This window comes from Oryctolagus cuniculus, chromosome 9, assembly GCF_051225735.1.
Source record: "Oryctolagus cuniculus isolate XC-2025 breed Fujian yellow rabbit chromosome 9, ASM5122573v1, whole genome shotgun sequence".
Classification (NCBI taxonomy): Eukaryota; Metazoa; Chordata; class Mammalia; order Lagomorpha; family Leporidae; genus Oryctolagus; species Oryctolagus cuniculus.
In genome coordinates, this window is record NC_142875.1 from 106,609,411 (window position 1) to 106,626,311 (window position 16,901).

General features: G+C 51.7%; 2 protein-coding genes across 20 annotated transcripts in view; both read right to left on the bottom strand.

The window, feature by feature from the left end:
* Positions 1-1,544, bottom strand: part of TEAD4 (TEA domain transcription factor 4) — an 89,623-nt gene extending 88,079 nt beyond the window's left edge. For 2 of the 8 annotated variants that reach the window (XM_089303807.1, XM_089303806.1), the window contains exon 1: positions 684-1,290. The gene's annotated coding sequence lies outside the window, so the exon portion shown is untranslated. Of the gene's footprint in view, positions 1-683; positions 1,291-1,317 lie in introns of those variants that run through there. The other 6 variants (XM_051850233.3, XM_051850232.3, XM_070049368.2 and 3 more) reach the window with 5 other exon arrangements.
* A 13,312-nt stretch (positions 1,545-14,856) lies between these two features.
* TULP3 (TUB like protein 3) overlaps positions 14,857-16,901 on the bottom strand; it is a 47,351-nt gene continuing 45,306 nt past the window's right edge. For all 12 annotated transcript variants that reach the window (XM_070049366.2, XM_008259669.5, XM_051850240.3 and 9 more), the window contains exon 11: positions 14,857-15,750. In XM_070049366.2, coding sequence (XP_069905467.2) covers positions 15,617-15,750 — 134 coding nt within the window. In that variant the 3' untranslated portion in view covers positions 14,857-15,616. The remainder of the gene's footprint in view (positions 15,751-16,901) is intronic.

The following is a 16,901-nucleotide window of genomic DNA, read 5'->3' on the forward strand; positions in this document are numbered from 1 at the left end:
CGCCAGCTCTACTCCTACCTCTGGCCAGTCCCCCAGGGAGAAGGCAGCCTGGAGGTCCACACACTCCAGCACCACACTTCAAAGGATCCTTGTGCTTCAAAAAGCTTATGGGGGGGGGGGGGGGAAGAATTTTTAAAAAGTAAGTTTATTTCAGTACGGAAAAAAAAGTTGAAATTCCAGCAATCTTTTCATAATAGGCATTTTTCCACGAACCTTTAAAAGAGCCCTTAATATGCATGAATTTCAGGGGGAGAAATGTTTTGCACCGAAATAAACTTTTCTCTTGGTTTCATTTCCCATGCACTTTCTGAAGCACGCCAGGACAACCAGAGACGTGGTCTCCGCCCAGGCTGTACAGGCAGTAGGAGCGGAAACACACACCTAACCCACCGCCCCCTGGCTCAGACACACCGCACCACAGTCCAGCAGGGACAGACACACGCTGTGGCTCAGGTTCAACACACACGCACACCTGGGAGGCACGCTGTTACCCGCACCCCCGAAGGGCAGCCCACGAACTCGCTCGCCAGTGAACCCCGATCTGCCAAGGGACCCCCCTTCTCCCCACTCATGCAAGCGCACAGAAGCGCGCGTTTGGGTTGCCGGCTGGCGAAGCAGGCGCTAAGAGTCACAGTTCTCCTTTGGTCTGCTAGCCCCCATCACCGAACTTCAGAGTTTCTCACCCCGTGGAACAGTCACTACACCTTCCTCCAGCGCTGTCTTCCAGGCCCAAAAAGGGCCCAGCAGAAAGGGGGCAACGCGCTCTGGGGTCTTTTCTGGAGCCGCGTTCTCGGTGCGCCCTCTCTCTCCGGTCCTTTCGGCAACTTGGACCCCCGCCCCCTGCGAATCCCTGGCGTCTGCCCCACTCCCCAGACACGTGCGCGCGGCTTTTCCAGTCTCGCTCCGGAGAGAGTTGCTCCCGCCCCGCCGGCCGCCCTCCGGCAAACTCCTGCACAGTCCCGGGCCGCCTTGCTCCCCGGCCTCACCGGCCCGCGGGTGCGGGGGAAGCCGAGGTGCGTGCGCCACGCCAGCTCCCACGCGGCCGCGGTCGGCTGAGCCCGGGACGGCCCGGCCCCGCGCCGGCCGGCCGGCGGGCAGGGGCAGGCGGCGGCCCGGGGCGCCGAGCGGCGCGCGCTGAGGGAGGAGCCTTCCCAGAACGGGACTGACGGGAAGGCACGGGGATCCCGATTCCTGGCGGAGTGAGTCAAGCGGGAGCGGCAGGCTCGCGGCGCGAGGGCTGGCGGCGGCCAGGAACCCCGCGATCCGCGGCGGGGCCGGCGGGGGGCGCGCGGCCGGGAGGGCGGCCGCGCCACTCACCTGACGGGGACGCGGCGGCGCGGCGGCGGCGGCGGCGGAGCCGGGAGCTGCGGGCCCTCCCACCGCTGGCCGGGAGTTCGCGGGGAGGACGCCAGGAATGCGCGGAATGAGGGCTGGAATGAGATGCGCGCGGCTGAGGGAGGCAGCCGGAGGGAGTGGCGGCCCCACCAGCGGCCCTGCGGGGAGGAGACTGGGACGCCCGCGAGGGGGCGGCCGGGCCGGGCCGGGCCGGGCGGCGGGGCGGGGCGGGGCCGGCGGGCGGGGGAGGGGGCCGGCCCGACCCCTCGCCTACGCCTGGCCCTCCGCCTCCTCGCTGCAGCGGCGGGGGCTTGACCCCGCGTCCCAGGCACGGAACACAGTCCTCTCCGCCCGGGTCGGGGTCCCGGGGACTGAGGGCCGGGGCGGGGGCGGGGGCCCGCCGTGCAGGAAGGGCTGCTCCCTTCCCCGCGGCTCCCATCGAAGGACACTTGCGCCGCGAGCCAGGAAGCGGGAACGGCTGGCGGCGCTTGCAGCTCCGCCGCCGCCGGGGCTCCCTCCGCGGCGTCTGCCCCTCGAGGCTCCCCGCTGCGGGTGGGAGAGGAGGGGTCTGCAAACCTGCCGCTACCCTGAGCGAGCAAGTCGGAGAGGGGGCGCCCTGTGAGGTCCGTGTGGCGGGGCGCGAGCCGCCCGGTGGGTTCAGTTAGTGAATAAATACTCAGCGCATCTGCGAGTCTGGGAGGCTGTTCCCAGATGCCGGCTCAGCCAGAGCGGGGAAGACCGCGTCCCGGGGTGGGGAGCGGCACCCTGAAGCGCGACTCTGCCTTTTAAACAAGTTGTGCCGGAGAAATCCAGCCTGTGCCGGAGACAGCGCGTTCCTGGGCGCACATCCCCAGAGCAAACTCCAGCCCGCTCCTGTCACGTAGCCACTCTGCCGGGAGACCGGAGGCCAATGGACTTTTGGTCCCCACCCCCCACTCCAAAATCAAATCTAACCTTTCTGGAGCAATAATCCCCTAACCTTGTTTTTGCAGTGCTGGTCTGATCTTATCTCCTTTCCCAAACAGAAACTTCCTTGAAGACGGGGCAAATGTCTGATTTATCTTATCTTTCACCCGGCACCAGCATGGTGTCTGGGATGGGAAAGTGCATAATGGATGTTGAAGACAGGGAGGCAGAGAATGCTCCCAGGGCAGGCTGGAAGTGTCCAGGTGGTTTACCCGAGAGGTATTCCGAAAGAAAATTGCGGCACTGGACCCAGTATCCAGTCTTGCCGGGGGAAGGCTTTGAAGCCAGCAGCCCGCATGTGGAGGGAGAGATTCTGGTATGCTTGTTAAATGGTGAGTCACCTTGCCGCTCAGTCACACGCTAGGGCTGCGATAGAGACAGGGTCTCAGCAGCGCCCCCGCCCCCCCCCCCCACCACCACCAGGGAGCACAGACCACTAGCGCTATTTCATTCAGCAGCCGTCTGTGGACCGTCTGCAGGTTTTGATACCACAGTCCAGGTGAGAAGGGGGGTAACTATGCAAAGTTGCCTGCGAGTCCCAGAGAAGGAATAACGAAATCCACATCCCACGGATGACAGTCCATCCAGCTCTTTATATATGTGTATAAAGGCTCAGAGAGAGATCTTCCTGAGCTAGGCTGAAACCGGGAGCCAGACACTGCATCCTGGTCTCCCACAGGTACTTGGGCCATCTGCTGCTGCCTTCTCAGGCATGCTATCAGGAAGCCAGATCTTTGGAAGCAGAGCAGCAGGGACTCTGATATGGTGGTAGCTTAATCTGGCTGCCTGCTGACCCCCAGTCTAGCTCCTAAAAGATAAATGAGGGGGCAGCATTGTTGTACCCACTGGCATCCTCCGTGAGTGTAGGATCCAGTCCTGCCTGCTCCACTTCCAATCCAGGTCCCTGCGGTGTGCCTGGAGAAGCAGCAAACTGAGGCTAGAAACCCCGTTGAAGTCATATAGAGTGGTACCTACACAGGTCAGGTGGCCTGTGCACGAGGGCTGTTTAAGAAAGGTTTGTAAACTGGTGTGGCTGGAGAACAAGGGATGTAAAAATACAATTAATAGGAGTGGGTGCCAGGTTGTGAAAATTGTTATATGCCATGCTGAAGATTTTATGGACATCGTAAAGCCACTGAGATGCGGGTGTGCCGTACCCAGCAGCACCACCAACAGAAAGACCCCCTGGCAACAGTCTTGGCCTTGGATCGGACACTCTCAGTGGTCCTGAGGTGGAAAAAGCAGGAAAGGGACCAGGAAGGAGTCTAGAGGCAAAATCAGCTAGAATTATGAGTTTGGCTGTGAAGGGTGGGGGTGGAGGGGTGGAGAGAGAATACAAAAATCACTAAACTTTAACAGCAGAACAGTTGATGGTGGCCTCCAAAAGATAAGAATTCAAAGAAGGGAGGGAGGGAGGTGAAAAGTAAGTAACAGGGTGGTGCTGTGGCACAGCAGGTTAAAGCCCTGGCCTGAGGCGCCAGTTCTAGTCCCAGCTGCTCCTCTTCAGATCCAGGTCTCTGCTATGACCTGGAATAGCAGTGGAAGATGGCCCAAGTCCTTGGGCCCCTGCACCTTCGTGGGAGACCCGGAAGAGGCTCCTGGCTTCGGATAGGCACAGCTCCGGCGGTTGCGGCCATCTGCGGAGTGAACCAGCGGACGGAAGACCTTTCTCTCTGTCTCTGCCTCTCTCTGTAACTCTTTCAAATCAATAAAATAAATCTTAAAAAAAAAAAAAAAAAAGGAAGTGGGGCTGGTTCTGTCGCACAATGGGTTAACGCCCTGGCCTGAAGCACCAGCATCCCTTATGGGCACCAGTTCCAGACCCAGCTGCTCCACTTCCTGTCCAGCTCTCTGCTATGGCCTGGGAAAGCAGTAGAAGATGGCTCAAGTGCTTGGGCCCTTGCACCCGTGTGGGAGACCCGGAAGAAGCTCCTGGCTTTGGATTGGCACAGCTCCGGCTGTTGTGGCCATCTGGGGAGTGAACCATTTGATGGAAGACACTTCTCTCTCTGCCTTTCCTCTCTCTGTGTAACTCTTTCAAATAAATAAATAAATAAATCTTAAAAAAAAAAAAAAAGTAACCTTCTTCAGATGGTCCAGGGAAAGGCACAGGAGAGTGGCCCCTGGCTGTCACTCAGCAGACTGCTAGGAGGGGAACTTGGGGGTCAGATCACATGAGGGAAGGTGTGTGTGCACCCGCCTCCTGGAGAGCACAGGACCCTGGAGGAAAGGAAAGCAATCAGATACACAGAGCTTTACACACACCTCCTGCCCTTCCCAGGGTTAAGGGTGGGCCCCTCAGGGACCACTCTGTTGGTGGAAACACCACAGCATCTGACTGCAGCAGGTGCTCCTGGATCCCCTCACTTCTGTGACCCAAACCACTCCCCACCCCCTCAGTCCTGCAAGTGGATCCTGGCTCACGGGGATGCGTGAGGAAGGGCGGCACAGAGGTAGGGTGGGGGTGTGGTCAGAGCTGGTTTGATGTGGGAAAGGTATTTATTTGTGTTGGCTCCATGCTGAAGTCAACGTTGAAACTCTATTAATTACTTTTACCAGATGTCATTTGGTATTATTTCCATGCCTCTAATAAACTTTGTTTTTCCAAACCACATGATCACAGTCAAACACATTATCCAGCTGACACTTCGTTAAACAAAACCAGCCACATCTATGTGATAGAATTCTTTGCAGCTATTAATAACAAGATGTTTTTATGTCTCCTAAAACAGAAAAGCATCCAGAATATAATTGGAAAGTTAGATTTTTAAAAGGCTTTATAGAATGAGTCTGTTTCGTAAAATTATTTATTTATTTACTTTTTAACTTGAAAGGCAAAGAAACAGAAAGAGATCTTCCATCCAAATGTCCACAGCAGCCAAAGCTAAGCCAGGAACTCCATCCAGGTTTTCCACTTGAGTGGCAAGAACCCAAATATTTGGGACATGATCTGCTGCCTTCAAGGAGGCACATAGCAGGAAGCTGGAATCAGAAGCAGAATTCAAACCCAGGCACTCCAATATGGGACGTTGGTATCCCAAGCAGCTTTTTTTTTTTTTTTTTAAGATTTATTTACTTAAAAGTAAGAGTTACACAGAGAGAGAAGGAGAGGCAGAGAGAGAGAGAAGTCTTCCATTCGCTGCTTCACTCCCCAATTGGCTGCAATGGCCGGAGTTGAGCCGATCCGAAGGCAGGAGCCAGGAGCTTTTTCTGGGTCTCCCACACAGGTGCAGGGGCCCAGGCACTAGAGCCATCTTCTACTGCTTTCCCAGGCCACAGCAGAGAGCTGGATCGGAAGTGGAGCAGCCGGGACTCAAACCGGCACCCATATGGGATGCTGGTACTGCAGGCAGCAGCTTTACCCGCTACACCACAGCACCCACCCCCCCAAGAAGCTTCTCAAAAGTATTTGAGGCCAGCGCTGTGGTGCACCAGTGTGGGAGACTCAAAGAAGCTCCTGCCTCCAGCCTTCGGGGCAGCTCCAGCCGTTGTGGCCATCTGAGGAGTGAACCATCAGATGGAAGACCTCTCTCTCTCTCTGCCTCTCCTCTCTCTGTGTAACTCTTTCAAATAAATAAAATGTTAAAAATAAATAAATAAAAGTATTTGAGTGATTATCCCAGAAAGTGTAAAGATTAAGGAGATTTCTTTATTTTCTTATTTTTATTCATGATTTTCCATAACAAACTTTTACTTCTTTTATAATCAGGAAAAATGTGATTATAACTGTATACCTAAACCTTTCCTAATTTCTCATCTTTAAGCAATAAAACCCTATAAATATGAGTATTTCAAAGTTCGTGGAAAATGGAATTAATTAAAAGATAAGCTTATTTTGGTGGAAAAAAAATTTTTTTAAAGATCTATTGATGAGCCGGTGCCGTGGCTAAATAGGCTAATCCTCCACCTTGCGGCGCCAGCACACCGGGTTCTAGTCCCGGTAGGGGCACTGGATTCTGTCCCGGTTGCCCCTGTTCCAGGCCAGCTCTCTGCTGCGGCCAGGGAAGGCAGTGGAGGATGGCCCAAGTGCTTGGGCCCTGCATCCACATGGGAGACCAGGAGAAGCTCCTGGCTCCTGGCTTTGGATCAGCGTGATGCGCCAGCCGCAGCGGCCATTGGAGGGCGAACCAACAGCAAAAAGGAAGACCTTTCTCTCTGTCTCTCTCTCTCACTGTCCACTCTGCCTGTCAAAAAAAAAAAAAAAAAAAAATCTATTGATGAGGCTCTGGCGCAGCAGGTAGCCACCGCCACCTGCAGTGCTGGCATCCCATATAGCTGCCGGTTCGAGACCTGGCTGATCCACTTCTATTTCAGTTCTCTGCTATGCCTGGGAAAGCAGTAGAAGATGGCCCTAGTGCCTGGGCCCCTGTACCTGCATGGGAGACCCGGAAGAAGCTCCTGGCTTCGGATGGGCACAGCTATGGCTGTTGTAACCAACTGGGTAATGAACCAGCAGATGGAAGACCTCTCTTTCTGCCTCTCCTCTCTCTTTCAAATAAGTGAATAAATCCTTAAAACACACACACACACACACACACACACACTACTCATTTGAAAGGCAGAGTTACAGGGAGAGGAAGAGACACACAGAGAGATCTATCCACTGGTTCACTCCCCAGATGGCTGCAATGGCTGGAACTGGGCCAATCCAAAGCCAGGAGCTTCTTCCGGGTCTCCCACACGGGTGCAGGGGCCCAAGTACTTAGGCTATCTTTCGCTGCTTTCCCAGGCACATTAGTAGGGAGCTGGATCAGAAGTGGAGCAGCCAGGAATCTCTAGGATGAACTGGCGCCCATATGTGATGCTAGCTTTGCAGGTGAGCTTTACCTGCTGTGTCACAGCACCAGCATGGTGCAAAAATATTTTGAATTTATATGGGGCCAGCATTTTGACAAAGCAGGTTAAGCCACCTCCTGCAACACTGGAATTCCATATGGGCTCCAGTTCCTGTCCCAACTTCTCTACTTCCCATCTAGCTCCCTCCTCATGGCCTGGGAAAAGCAGAAAAAGATGGCCCAACTGTTTAGGCCCCTGGCACCCACGTGGAATACCTAAATGAAACTCCTAGCTCCTGGCTTTGGTCTGGCATCTGGGAGCCATCAGGGAGTAAACCTGTGGACAGAAGCTCTCTTTCAAAATAAATAAATATAAAAATAATGTGTATTATGAAAAAAAAAATGCATGTATTTCAAAAAATAAAACATTTGCACTAAAACACTTTTTTTAAAATTGTATTTATTTGTAAGAGTGACAGGGAGAAAGAAATCGTCCATGTGCTGGTTCACGCCCCAGATGCCGGCAAGAGCAGGAGCAGGTCAGGCTGAAGCCAGGAACTCCATTCAGGTCCCACAAGTGACAGTCAGGGACTCTACTTCAGACATCATCTGCTGCCTCCAGGGTGTGCACCAGTGGGGAACTGAATCAGGAGTGGAGTAGCCAGGACTTGAATCAGGCACTTTTACATGGGCTTAACCTGCTGTGCAACACCCACCCTACCAACTTACCTTTTCATTTTTCTATTTTTTAAAAAATATTTCTTCCTTTATTTGAAAGGCAGAATTAGAGAGAAGAGATAGAGACAGAGCATCCATCCACTGATTCACTCCCCAGATGGCTGCAACAGTTGGAGCTGGGCCAATCCAAAGCCAGGAATTTCTTCTGGGTCTCCCACATGGTTGGCAGGGGCCCAAGCACTTGGGCCATCTTCTACCGCTTTCTCAGTCTATAAGCAGAGAGCTGGATGGGAAGAGGAGCAGCCAGGACATGAACTGGCACCCATACGGGATGCCAGCATCGCAGGTGGAGGCCTTACCTTACCCATGGAGGCTTACCTGTATGCCACAGCGCTGGCCCCACAAAACTTATCTTTTAATTCCATTTCTCCACAAACATTTTGGAGTGCCCTCATGTATCTAAACATCATGTTGTGTTAATGTATACAGTTTTTATGTGTCAGCTATACCTTAATAATGCCACGGGAATAAAAAGAGGTTATATGGAGAACTCTGAGGAAACCAACATCTAAGTCTCTCAGAGTTTCCACTGACTCACTCATTATCTTATCTATTTATTTCAACTACTGCTGAGTTCCAGTTTGTAACTCTATAGAAAATTTTATTCCAAATAAAACATTTCCCCAAATCAAAACAAACAAGCTGAAGTTTAGTCCAGCAGTTAAGCTGCCAATGTCCCACCCACGTCGGAGTAGCTGGAGTTGACAGCTGGCTCCATTTGCTGTCTGCAGCTTCTCGCTAATGTAGACCCTGGGATGGCTCAAGTTCTTGGTTCCTGCAACCCCTGTGGGACACCTGGGTTGAGTCCCTGGCTTCCAACTCTGGCCTCGACCTAGCCCGTCATTGAGGGCATTTGGGAAGCAAACCAGTGTATGGGAGCTCTGTCTCCCTACCTTTCAAATAAGAAAATATAAATTTATAAACTGACAACTGGATTTAGTGCCTTAATAACTTGAAAGAGCAGAGTACAGAAAGACTGCTTTGTGGGGCCGGCGCTGTGGCATAGCAAGTAAAGCTGCTGCCTGCAGTGCCAGCATCTTCTATGGGTGCCGGTTCAAGTCTTGGCTGCTCCATTTCCAATCCAGCTCTCTGTTATGACCTGGGAGAGCAGCAGAAGATGGTCCAAGTCCTTAGGCCCTCGCACCCACATGGAAAACCTGGAAGAAGCTTCTGGCTCCTGATCGGCACAGCTCCTGCTCCAGCCGTTGCAGCCATCTGGGGAGTGAACGAACACATGGAAGACCTCTCTCTCTCTCTCTCTGCCTCTCTGTAACTCTGCCTTTCAAATAAAATATAAATAAATCTTAAAAAAAAAAAAAAAAGACGGCTTCCTAGCCTTTGGCTGAAAGACTACACTGTGTGGTTTTTGAGATAGCTCCAAAGCTGCTGCTTCCCCACCACCAACAGTACTGCATGAACAACTCCTGCTGCACCTGAGGTCAACTGTGACTCCGGCTCCTTTTCTTTTCCAGCCTCTCCACCATGTATTTCTATTTACTTTGTCCTTAAAAAGACTCTCCAGGGGCTAGCATTGTGGCGCAACCAGTTAAGCTACTGCTTGTGATTGGCCACATTCCATATCTGAGCACCGGTTCAAGTCTCGGTTGTTCTGCTTCTGATCCAGCTCCTTGCTAATGCACCTGGGAAAGCTGCGGAAGATGGCCCAAGTATGTGAATTCCTGTTACCTGTGTGGGAGACCCAGATGCAGTTCCTGGCTCCTGGCTTTGGCTTGGCCCATGTCCCGGTATTGTGGCCATTTGGTGAGCGAACAAGCAAATTAAAGACTGCTCCTCTCCCCACCTCCATCATCCTACCTTTCAAATAAATCAATAAACCTTTAAAAACTGAAGTTGTTTGGAGTCTTTTCCTCCATCTGCAGAATAAAAGCAGTAACTTGATAAATATCATATTAGTTATTCTTTAATATCCATTTTTATTTATTTGAAAGGCAGAATTAGAGAGAGAAAAGGAGACAACTAAAGGTCTTCCATCTGCTAGTTCATTCCTCAAATGGCCATAATAGCCAGGACTGGGCCAGACTGAAGCCAGGAGCCAGGAGCTTCTTCCGGGTCTCCCATGTGGGTACAGGAGCCATCCTGGGCCTCCTGGGCCATCCTCCACTGCTCTCCTAGATCCATCAGCGGGGAGCTGCTGGATCAGAAGCAGAGCCCTGGGACTCGAACCAGCACCCACATGGGATGCCGGCATGACAGGCAGTGGCTTCACCTGCTATACCACAATGCTGGCCCCAGCTCTGTTATCTCTTTAACAAAGAGAAGTGTGAGAGTGAGCAGGCTCTGGGCCCACTATCAAGACAACAGTATAAGCTGTGGGCTGAACTATTTCCCCAAATCAAATGTTGAAGCCCTAACCCTATCCTGTAGCTCAGCACATGACAGTATTTGGAGATAAGTTCCCTAAAGAGCGGATTACATTAGCATGAGGTCATTAGGGTGGGCCCTAATTCAACCTGATCAATATCTTTATAAAGAGATTAGGAAGCACACAGACTGGAGGGACCACCCTGTGAGGACACAGGGATAAGGCACCCTCTGTAAGACAGAGAAGTCTCACAAGAAATCCTGGACTTCTGGCCTCCAGTACTTTAAGTTTGAGTCCTGGTGCTCCACTTCCCATCCAGCTCCCTGCTAACGTGCCTGGGAAAAGCATCGGAAGATGGCCCGAGTGCCTGGGCTCCTCTGCCCATGTGGAGACCTAAATGGAGTTCCTGGCTCCTGGTGGATGGAAGATCTCTGTGTGTCTCCCCTTTTCTCTCTGTAACTCTTTCAAATCAATAAATAAATCTCATTTAAAAAAAAAGAAAGAAGAGAAGTAGATGTCTATTGCTGGAGTCCCCAGCTGGTGGGTTTTGTTACGGATGACAGCCCGAGCTATATCAGTACATTTTCAGGTGGAAAAGAACAGCTGGTTTCTGGGTTCCCACAGGGTCTTCGGGATCGTCCTGAGAACAACAAAAGTGGGGAAGGCTTCCTCTGCCCTTGTTCAGCTGAAATTTTTAACTTCAGCAACCCTGTGATTTGTTTGTTTCAAAAGGCAGAGAAGGAGAGATCGCTCAATCTTCCATCCACTGGGTTCACTCACCAAACGCCTCCAACAGCCTGGACAGGACCAAGTCAAAGCTCTGAGCGCAATCTGGCGCTAGCAGTTGGGCGGCAGGGACCCAAGTACTTGAGCCATCAATCACTGCTGCCTCCCAGGGTGCACGTTAGCAGGAAACTTGATGGGAAGGAGAGAGACCTGGAACTAAGCACTCCAGGATGGGATGTGGGCAGGCCATGGGGTGATGTAACGGCTGTGCCAAACACCCACATCAAGTAAGGACTTTTTTTTTTTTTTTTTTGGTAGGGAGGTAAGTAGGTTTACTTGGGTGGCCTCCTGGAGGAAGGGGACTCTATAATCCTAAATAGGCTCTTTCTCCAAGTAATCATGTTTTGTCCTAAACCCATTAGTCCCTTAGAACTTGAGTTTAGATCCACCCTTTAAAATCTCAATCTAGGCTGGCGCCGCGGCTCACTAGGCTAATCCTCCGCCTTGCAGCGCCGGCACACTGGGTTCTAGTCCCTGTCGGGGCGCCGGATTCTGTCCCGGTTGCCCCTCTTCCAGGCCAGCTCTCTGCTGTGGCCAGGGAGTGCAGTGGAGGATGGCCCAAGTGCTTGGGCCCTGCACCCCACGGGAGACCAGGATAAGTACCTGGCTCCTGCCATCGGATCAGCGCGGTGCGCCGGCCGCAGCGCGCTGGCCGCGGCGGCCATTGGAGGATGAACCAACGGCAAAGGAAGACCTTTTTTTCTCTCTCTCTCTCTCACTGTCCACTCTGCCTGTCAAAAAAAGAAAAAAAAAAAAAAACCTCGATCTAATTTCTAGCCCTCCTCTGTCTTTCACTCTTTCTCCTCAGTGTTCTTCCTTCCTAACTTTCCTACTCTCAATACAGAAGAAAGAGAACTGCTGGGTAATTATTCTTGAAATATCTGAGAACCTTAACAAGGGACACAATCCAGGTAAACCGTACATAGCTAGAAGTTAAAGACTGATGCTTTAGCGGGGGCGGCGTTGTGGCCTAGCAAGTAAAGCCACTGCCTGCAACACTGGCATCCCATATGGATGCCAGTTCATGTCCCAGCTGTTCCACTTCCCGCCCAGTTTCCTACCTTTCAAATAAGAAAATATAAATTTATAAACTGACAACTGGATTTAGTGCCCTAATAACTTGAAAGAGCAGAGTACAGAAAGACTGCTTTGTGGGGCCGGCGCTGTGGCATAGCAAGTAAAGCTGCTGCCTGCAGTGCCAGCATCTCATGTGGGTGCCGGTTCAAGTCTTGGCTGCTCCATTTCCAATCCAGCTCTCTGTTATGACCTGGGAGAACAGCAGAAGATGGCCTGGGAAAAGCATCAGAAATGGGAGACCTGGATGGAGCTTCTGGCTTTGGCCTGGCCCAGCACTGGCCGTCTGAGGAATTGAGCCATCAGATAGAAGAGCTCTATCACTTTCTCTGTCTCTCCCTTTTTCTCTGTAGTTCTTTCAAAATAAATAAATAAAATCTTAAAAATACTGAAGCTTAAGGGGCCAGTGTTGTGGCACTGCAGGCTGGTACACTTCACACCCAGTTCCCTGCTAATGTGCCTAGGAAAGCAACGAAGATGGCCCAAAAGCTTGAGCCCCTGCCACCTATGTGGGAAGCCCTTCCAGGCACCTGGCTTTGCACTGACCCAGCCCTGGCCATTGTGCCCATTTAGGGAGTGACCCAGAAGATGGAAGATCTCTGCGTCTAACTCTGCCTTTCAAATAAATAAATCCTTTAAAAAAAAAAAAAGTTGGAGCTTTAGAACCATTATATTAAACCAAAGATATATCACATGCGAGATGAAGGTTCAGTTCTGGCCTCCTGGCTTTGACCCAGCCCAGGCCTGACTGTTGTGGGCACCTGGGGGCATGAACCAATAAACAGAAAATCTTTCTGCATCTGTCGCTTTCAAATAAAAGTGACAAAAAGTGTGGACAGGCCAGGAAAACTCACACCTGCCCTACTTGGTCCCCTCTGGCATGCTTTCGTGCCTTACTCTTCTCTTGTCTTCCACTCCTAGGCCACAGCTGTGGTGGAAGAAGAGGCCTGGGCCTGGCCTGGTAGGCCAAAATACTCAGCAGAGGTGCCACCATTACGGCACGGCAGGTTGGCTAAGCTACCACCTGCAATACTGTATCCTATATATTATAATTATATAATTATATTATATAGGATATATAATCTTTATATTTTTAATGATATATTTATTTGAAAGGCAGAGTTAGAAAAAGATTCTCCATCTGCTGGTTCACTCCCCAAATGGCCCCAACAGCCAGAGCAGGGCTGATCCGAAGCCGGGAGCCAGGAGCTTCTTCTAGGCTTCTCATTTGGGCCATCTTCTCCTGCTTTTCCAGGCACATTAGCAGGGAGCTAGATTGGGAGTGGAGCAGCTGGGGCTCAAACTGGTGCCCATATGGGATGCTGGTGCCACTCAGGTCCCTATCACCCACACGGGAGACCTAGATTGAATTCCAGGCTTCGGTCTGGCCCAGCCCTGGTTGCTGTGGGTGTGCAGGGAGTGAACCAATGGATGGATGATCCCTCTCTGTCTCTGCCTTTCAAATGAAAAGAGAAAAGGGAAGAAAAGGAATAGAAATGTATACTAGGGGCAAAGCGGGTTAACGCCCTGGCCTGAGGCGCCGGCATCCCATATGGACGCCAGTTTGAGCCCCGGCTGCTCTACTTCCCATCCAGCTCTCAGCTATGGCCTGGGAAAGCAGTAGAAGATGGCCCAAGTCCTTGGGCCCCTGCACCTGTGTGGGAGACCTGGAAGAAGCTCCTGGCTCCTGGCTTTGGATTGGCGCAGCTCCAGCCGTTGAGGCCAATTAGGGAATGAACCAGAGGATGGAAGACCTGCCCCCTTCTCTCTCTTCCTCTGCCTCTCTGTAACTCTGCCTTTTGAATAAATAAATCTTAAAATTAAAAAAAATATATTAAAACAAAAAAATGTAAACTAAACGCTTACTGTGTATCAGCCAGACCCTGGGCATTTACTTTGAGGACCTCAGCTGGTTTCTGAACTCCAGGCTTCCTGTGCTCAGGCCTTGGGAAGAGTCTGCTGTCTCACCAGTGGCCCAGGTGTGGAAGTCAGGGCTGAGCCCCTGAGGCTTTCTCACCGGGATTACACACTGATTACACCGGGATTACAGCACTGGTGCGGTTCTAACTTTCATGCATCTGTGATGTGCACCCTTGGTCAGTAGGTGGTGCCACGACACCAGCCAAAGCACTCCACAGGGCACTGACAGCAGCTGCTGCCTCCAGCTGTGCCAACCCCCAGGTTTTTGTGGATGAAAGGAGAGTCTATTTGATAAAGAAGCCTTAGACTTTTAAGGAATATACACTAACTATGATAACAAAGACCACAGCAAGAGGGAAGGCAAAATAACACAGGATGGGGCCAGGCCTTTGGCGCGGTGACACTGGGACACCAGCATCCCACAACAGAGTTCTTGGCTAGATTCCCAGCCCTTCTGCCTCTGGCCAGTTTTCCTGCTGATGGACACCTTGCGAGACAGCAAATGACAGCCCAAGTACTTAGGTCCCTGCTGCCCTCGTGGAAGACCTACGCTGATTTCTGCACTCCTGGCTTCAATCTGATCCAGCCTTGTTTATTGTGCACGTTTGGGAAGTGAACCAGTGGAGGGAGGCATCTCTTTCAAATGAAGTGAATAAAAAATTTTTTTTAATGATTCAATATGGAAGTGGTTGAGAAACTGTCCTAAAAGGTAGGACAAGACCTGGCAAGTCCCTGGCAAGCCCCTGGCTGGGGCGCACGTGAGGACCACGGACGCAGAGAGCCCACCTGAGACACGTGGCCTGAGTCCATGGTAGAAGCTCTATCCAGAGGAGCAGGCCAAGGGAAAGTGCAGCCTGCAGCATCCCAAGGTCTGTTCTGTGGAGTAAGAGGCACTTGTGGTTACTGTAACTCAAGTGACCAATGTCAACTGACATATTATACTTGGTAAAATAAAGAGGGTATTTATTTTTTTAAAAAAATCTCAACAGTGCTTGGGGAAACGCAGCTTTGGGGTCCTACACTTCCTCATCACGGGGTCCGATTTCTTCCACTCTGCGGAAAGTTCTCCACCTTTCCAGAATGTCCCCCCAGCCGTTCCTAAGCTTAAGTGATCGGTGGCCTTTTCCTGAGGTCTCTGTCGCTTCTTCCAGCAGGTCTTTCCTTCGTGGATTATCTGTGGCTACTTCTGCACCACAAACGCAGAGTTGGGCGGCTGAGTTGGTTCTGTACGGAAAAGTGTGCAGACCCCTGCCCTGGAGACTAAAGGCAACTTAGGGAGCTGGCCCTCTCTGAAAAGGTCTTCAAAGAAAGAGACGCACGTACTTCGCCATTAGGATCGTACCGCTGCAACCTTCCAGGCGTGGGAGATCTCACGCTGCAGGCAGTAACTGCAGCACTCACCCACGTACTGCAGACGAGAGCCTCTCTCTGCTTTCAACAATCTCTCGCCCGGGATCCCTGACAAGTCTATGAAATCCAGCGGAGCAGTGTGTGTGCATGTATGTTCAGATGTACCCACACACACACGTGTGCAGACATGTTCAGACGTTTCTACACACACATGTGGATACACACGTGCATTCAGGAACTGTTCTGAAAGGAGAGACCATCAATCTTCATGTCCTCGGGCAAGGGCAGCAGCTGTGTGTTCCTGGTCGGCTCTGTGCTGAGAAACCCCGCCCCTGTACGTGCCTTCCTCTCATTCACAAGCAAGCTTGCTGTCGAAACTAGAGAGCCCGATGGCAAAGGCCTGAAGTGCACACAGCGGGTAGCTGTAGTCCAGTGTGAACACGTCGTCCTCCACACGGCCAAACTGCATGACTATGTAGTCGGCTAGAAACGAAAAGAAATGCGAATGTCAGACAATAATGTGGCTGCAGTGAGGAACAACCTAGAAAGATAGACAACACATTCAAACAGCCCTAGGTCTTTTTTTTTTTTTTTTTTTTTAAAGATTTATTTATTTGTCTGAAAGGCATAGTTACAGAGAGGCAGAGACAGGGAGCGAGGCTTTCCATCTGCTGGTTCACTTCCCAGATGGCAGCATCGGCTGGAGCTGCGCCTATCCATAGCCAGGAGCCAGGAGCTTCTTCCAGGTCTCCCACATGAGTGCAGGGGCCCAAGGACATGGGCCATCCTCTACTGCTTTCTCAGGCCATTCTCTACTGCTCTTCTCAGCTGAGGTCTGGATCAGAAGTGGTGCAGCCGGGACTCAAACCAGCGCCCATAGCGACAGCTTTACCAGCTATGCCACGGTGCCAGTCCCCAAGTCTTCTTAAAGTGGGAAACTTCTAAAGGCTGGAAGGAAGCATTGACAACTAAGTGTCTGCGGTGGGTGTTCAGCCTGCAATGAAGACAGCAGGTTAAGATGCCCACATCCTACACTGCAGTGCCTGGGTTTGACTCCTGCCTCTAGCTTTCCACCAGTGCAGAGCCTGGGAGCAACAGTGATGGCCCAAATAACTGGGTCCCTGCCACCCCTGTGGGAGACCTGCACTGTGTTCCCAGCTCCTGGTTCTGACTCAGTCCTAGCTGTTGGGGGCATCTGGGAAGTGAACCAGAGGATGGGGGAGTGATCTCTCGTAAATAAATCAGAAACAAAAACCTGGCATGGGTGTTGTGGTGCAGCAGGTTAACTCACCCCTTGGGATGCCCACATCCCATATCAGAGCCCCTATTCTGGTCCCAGTTGCTCCACTTCTGTCTCAGCTCCCTGCTAACGCACCTGGCAAGGCAGCAGGTGATGGCTCAAGTACTTGAGTCCCTGTCACCCCTGTAGGAGACCTGGAAGGAGCTGTTGGCTCCTGACTTAGGCTTGGCCCAGCCCCAGCTCTTGTGGCCATTTGGGGAACGAATAAGCAGATGAAAGATCTTTTTCTCTCTTTCCTTCTTTTCTGTGTCACTCTGCCTTTCAAACAAATCAGTACATCTTTAAAAACAACAAAAAAAGCAAGGGTGTCTGCTAAGCACGAGCGAAGTTTCTA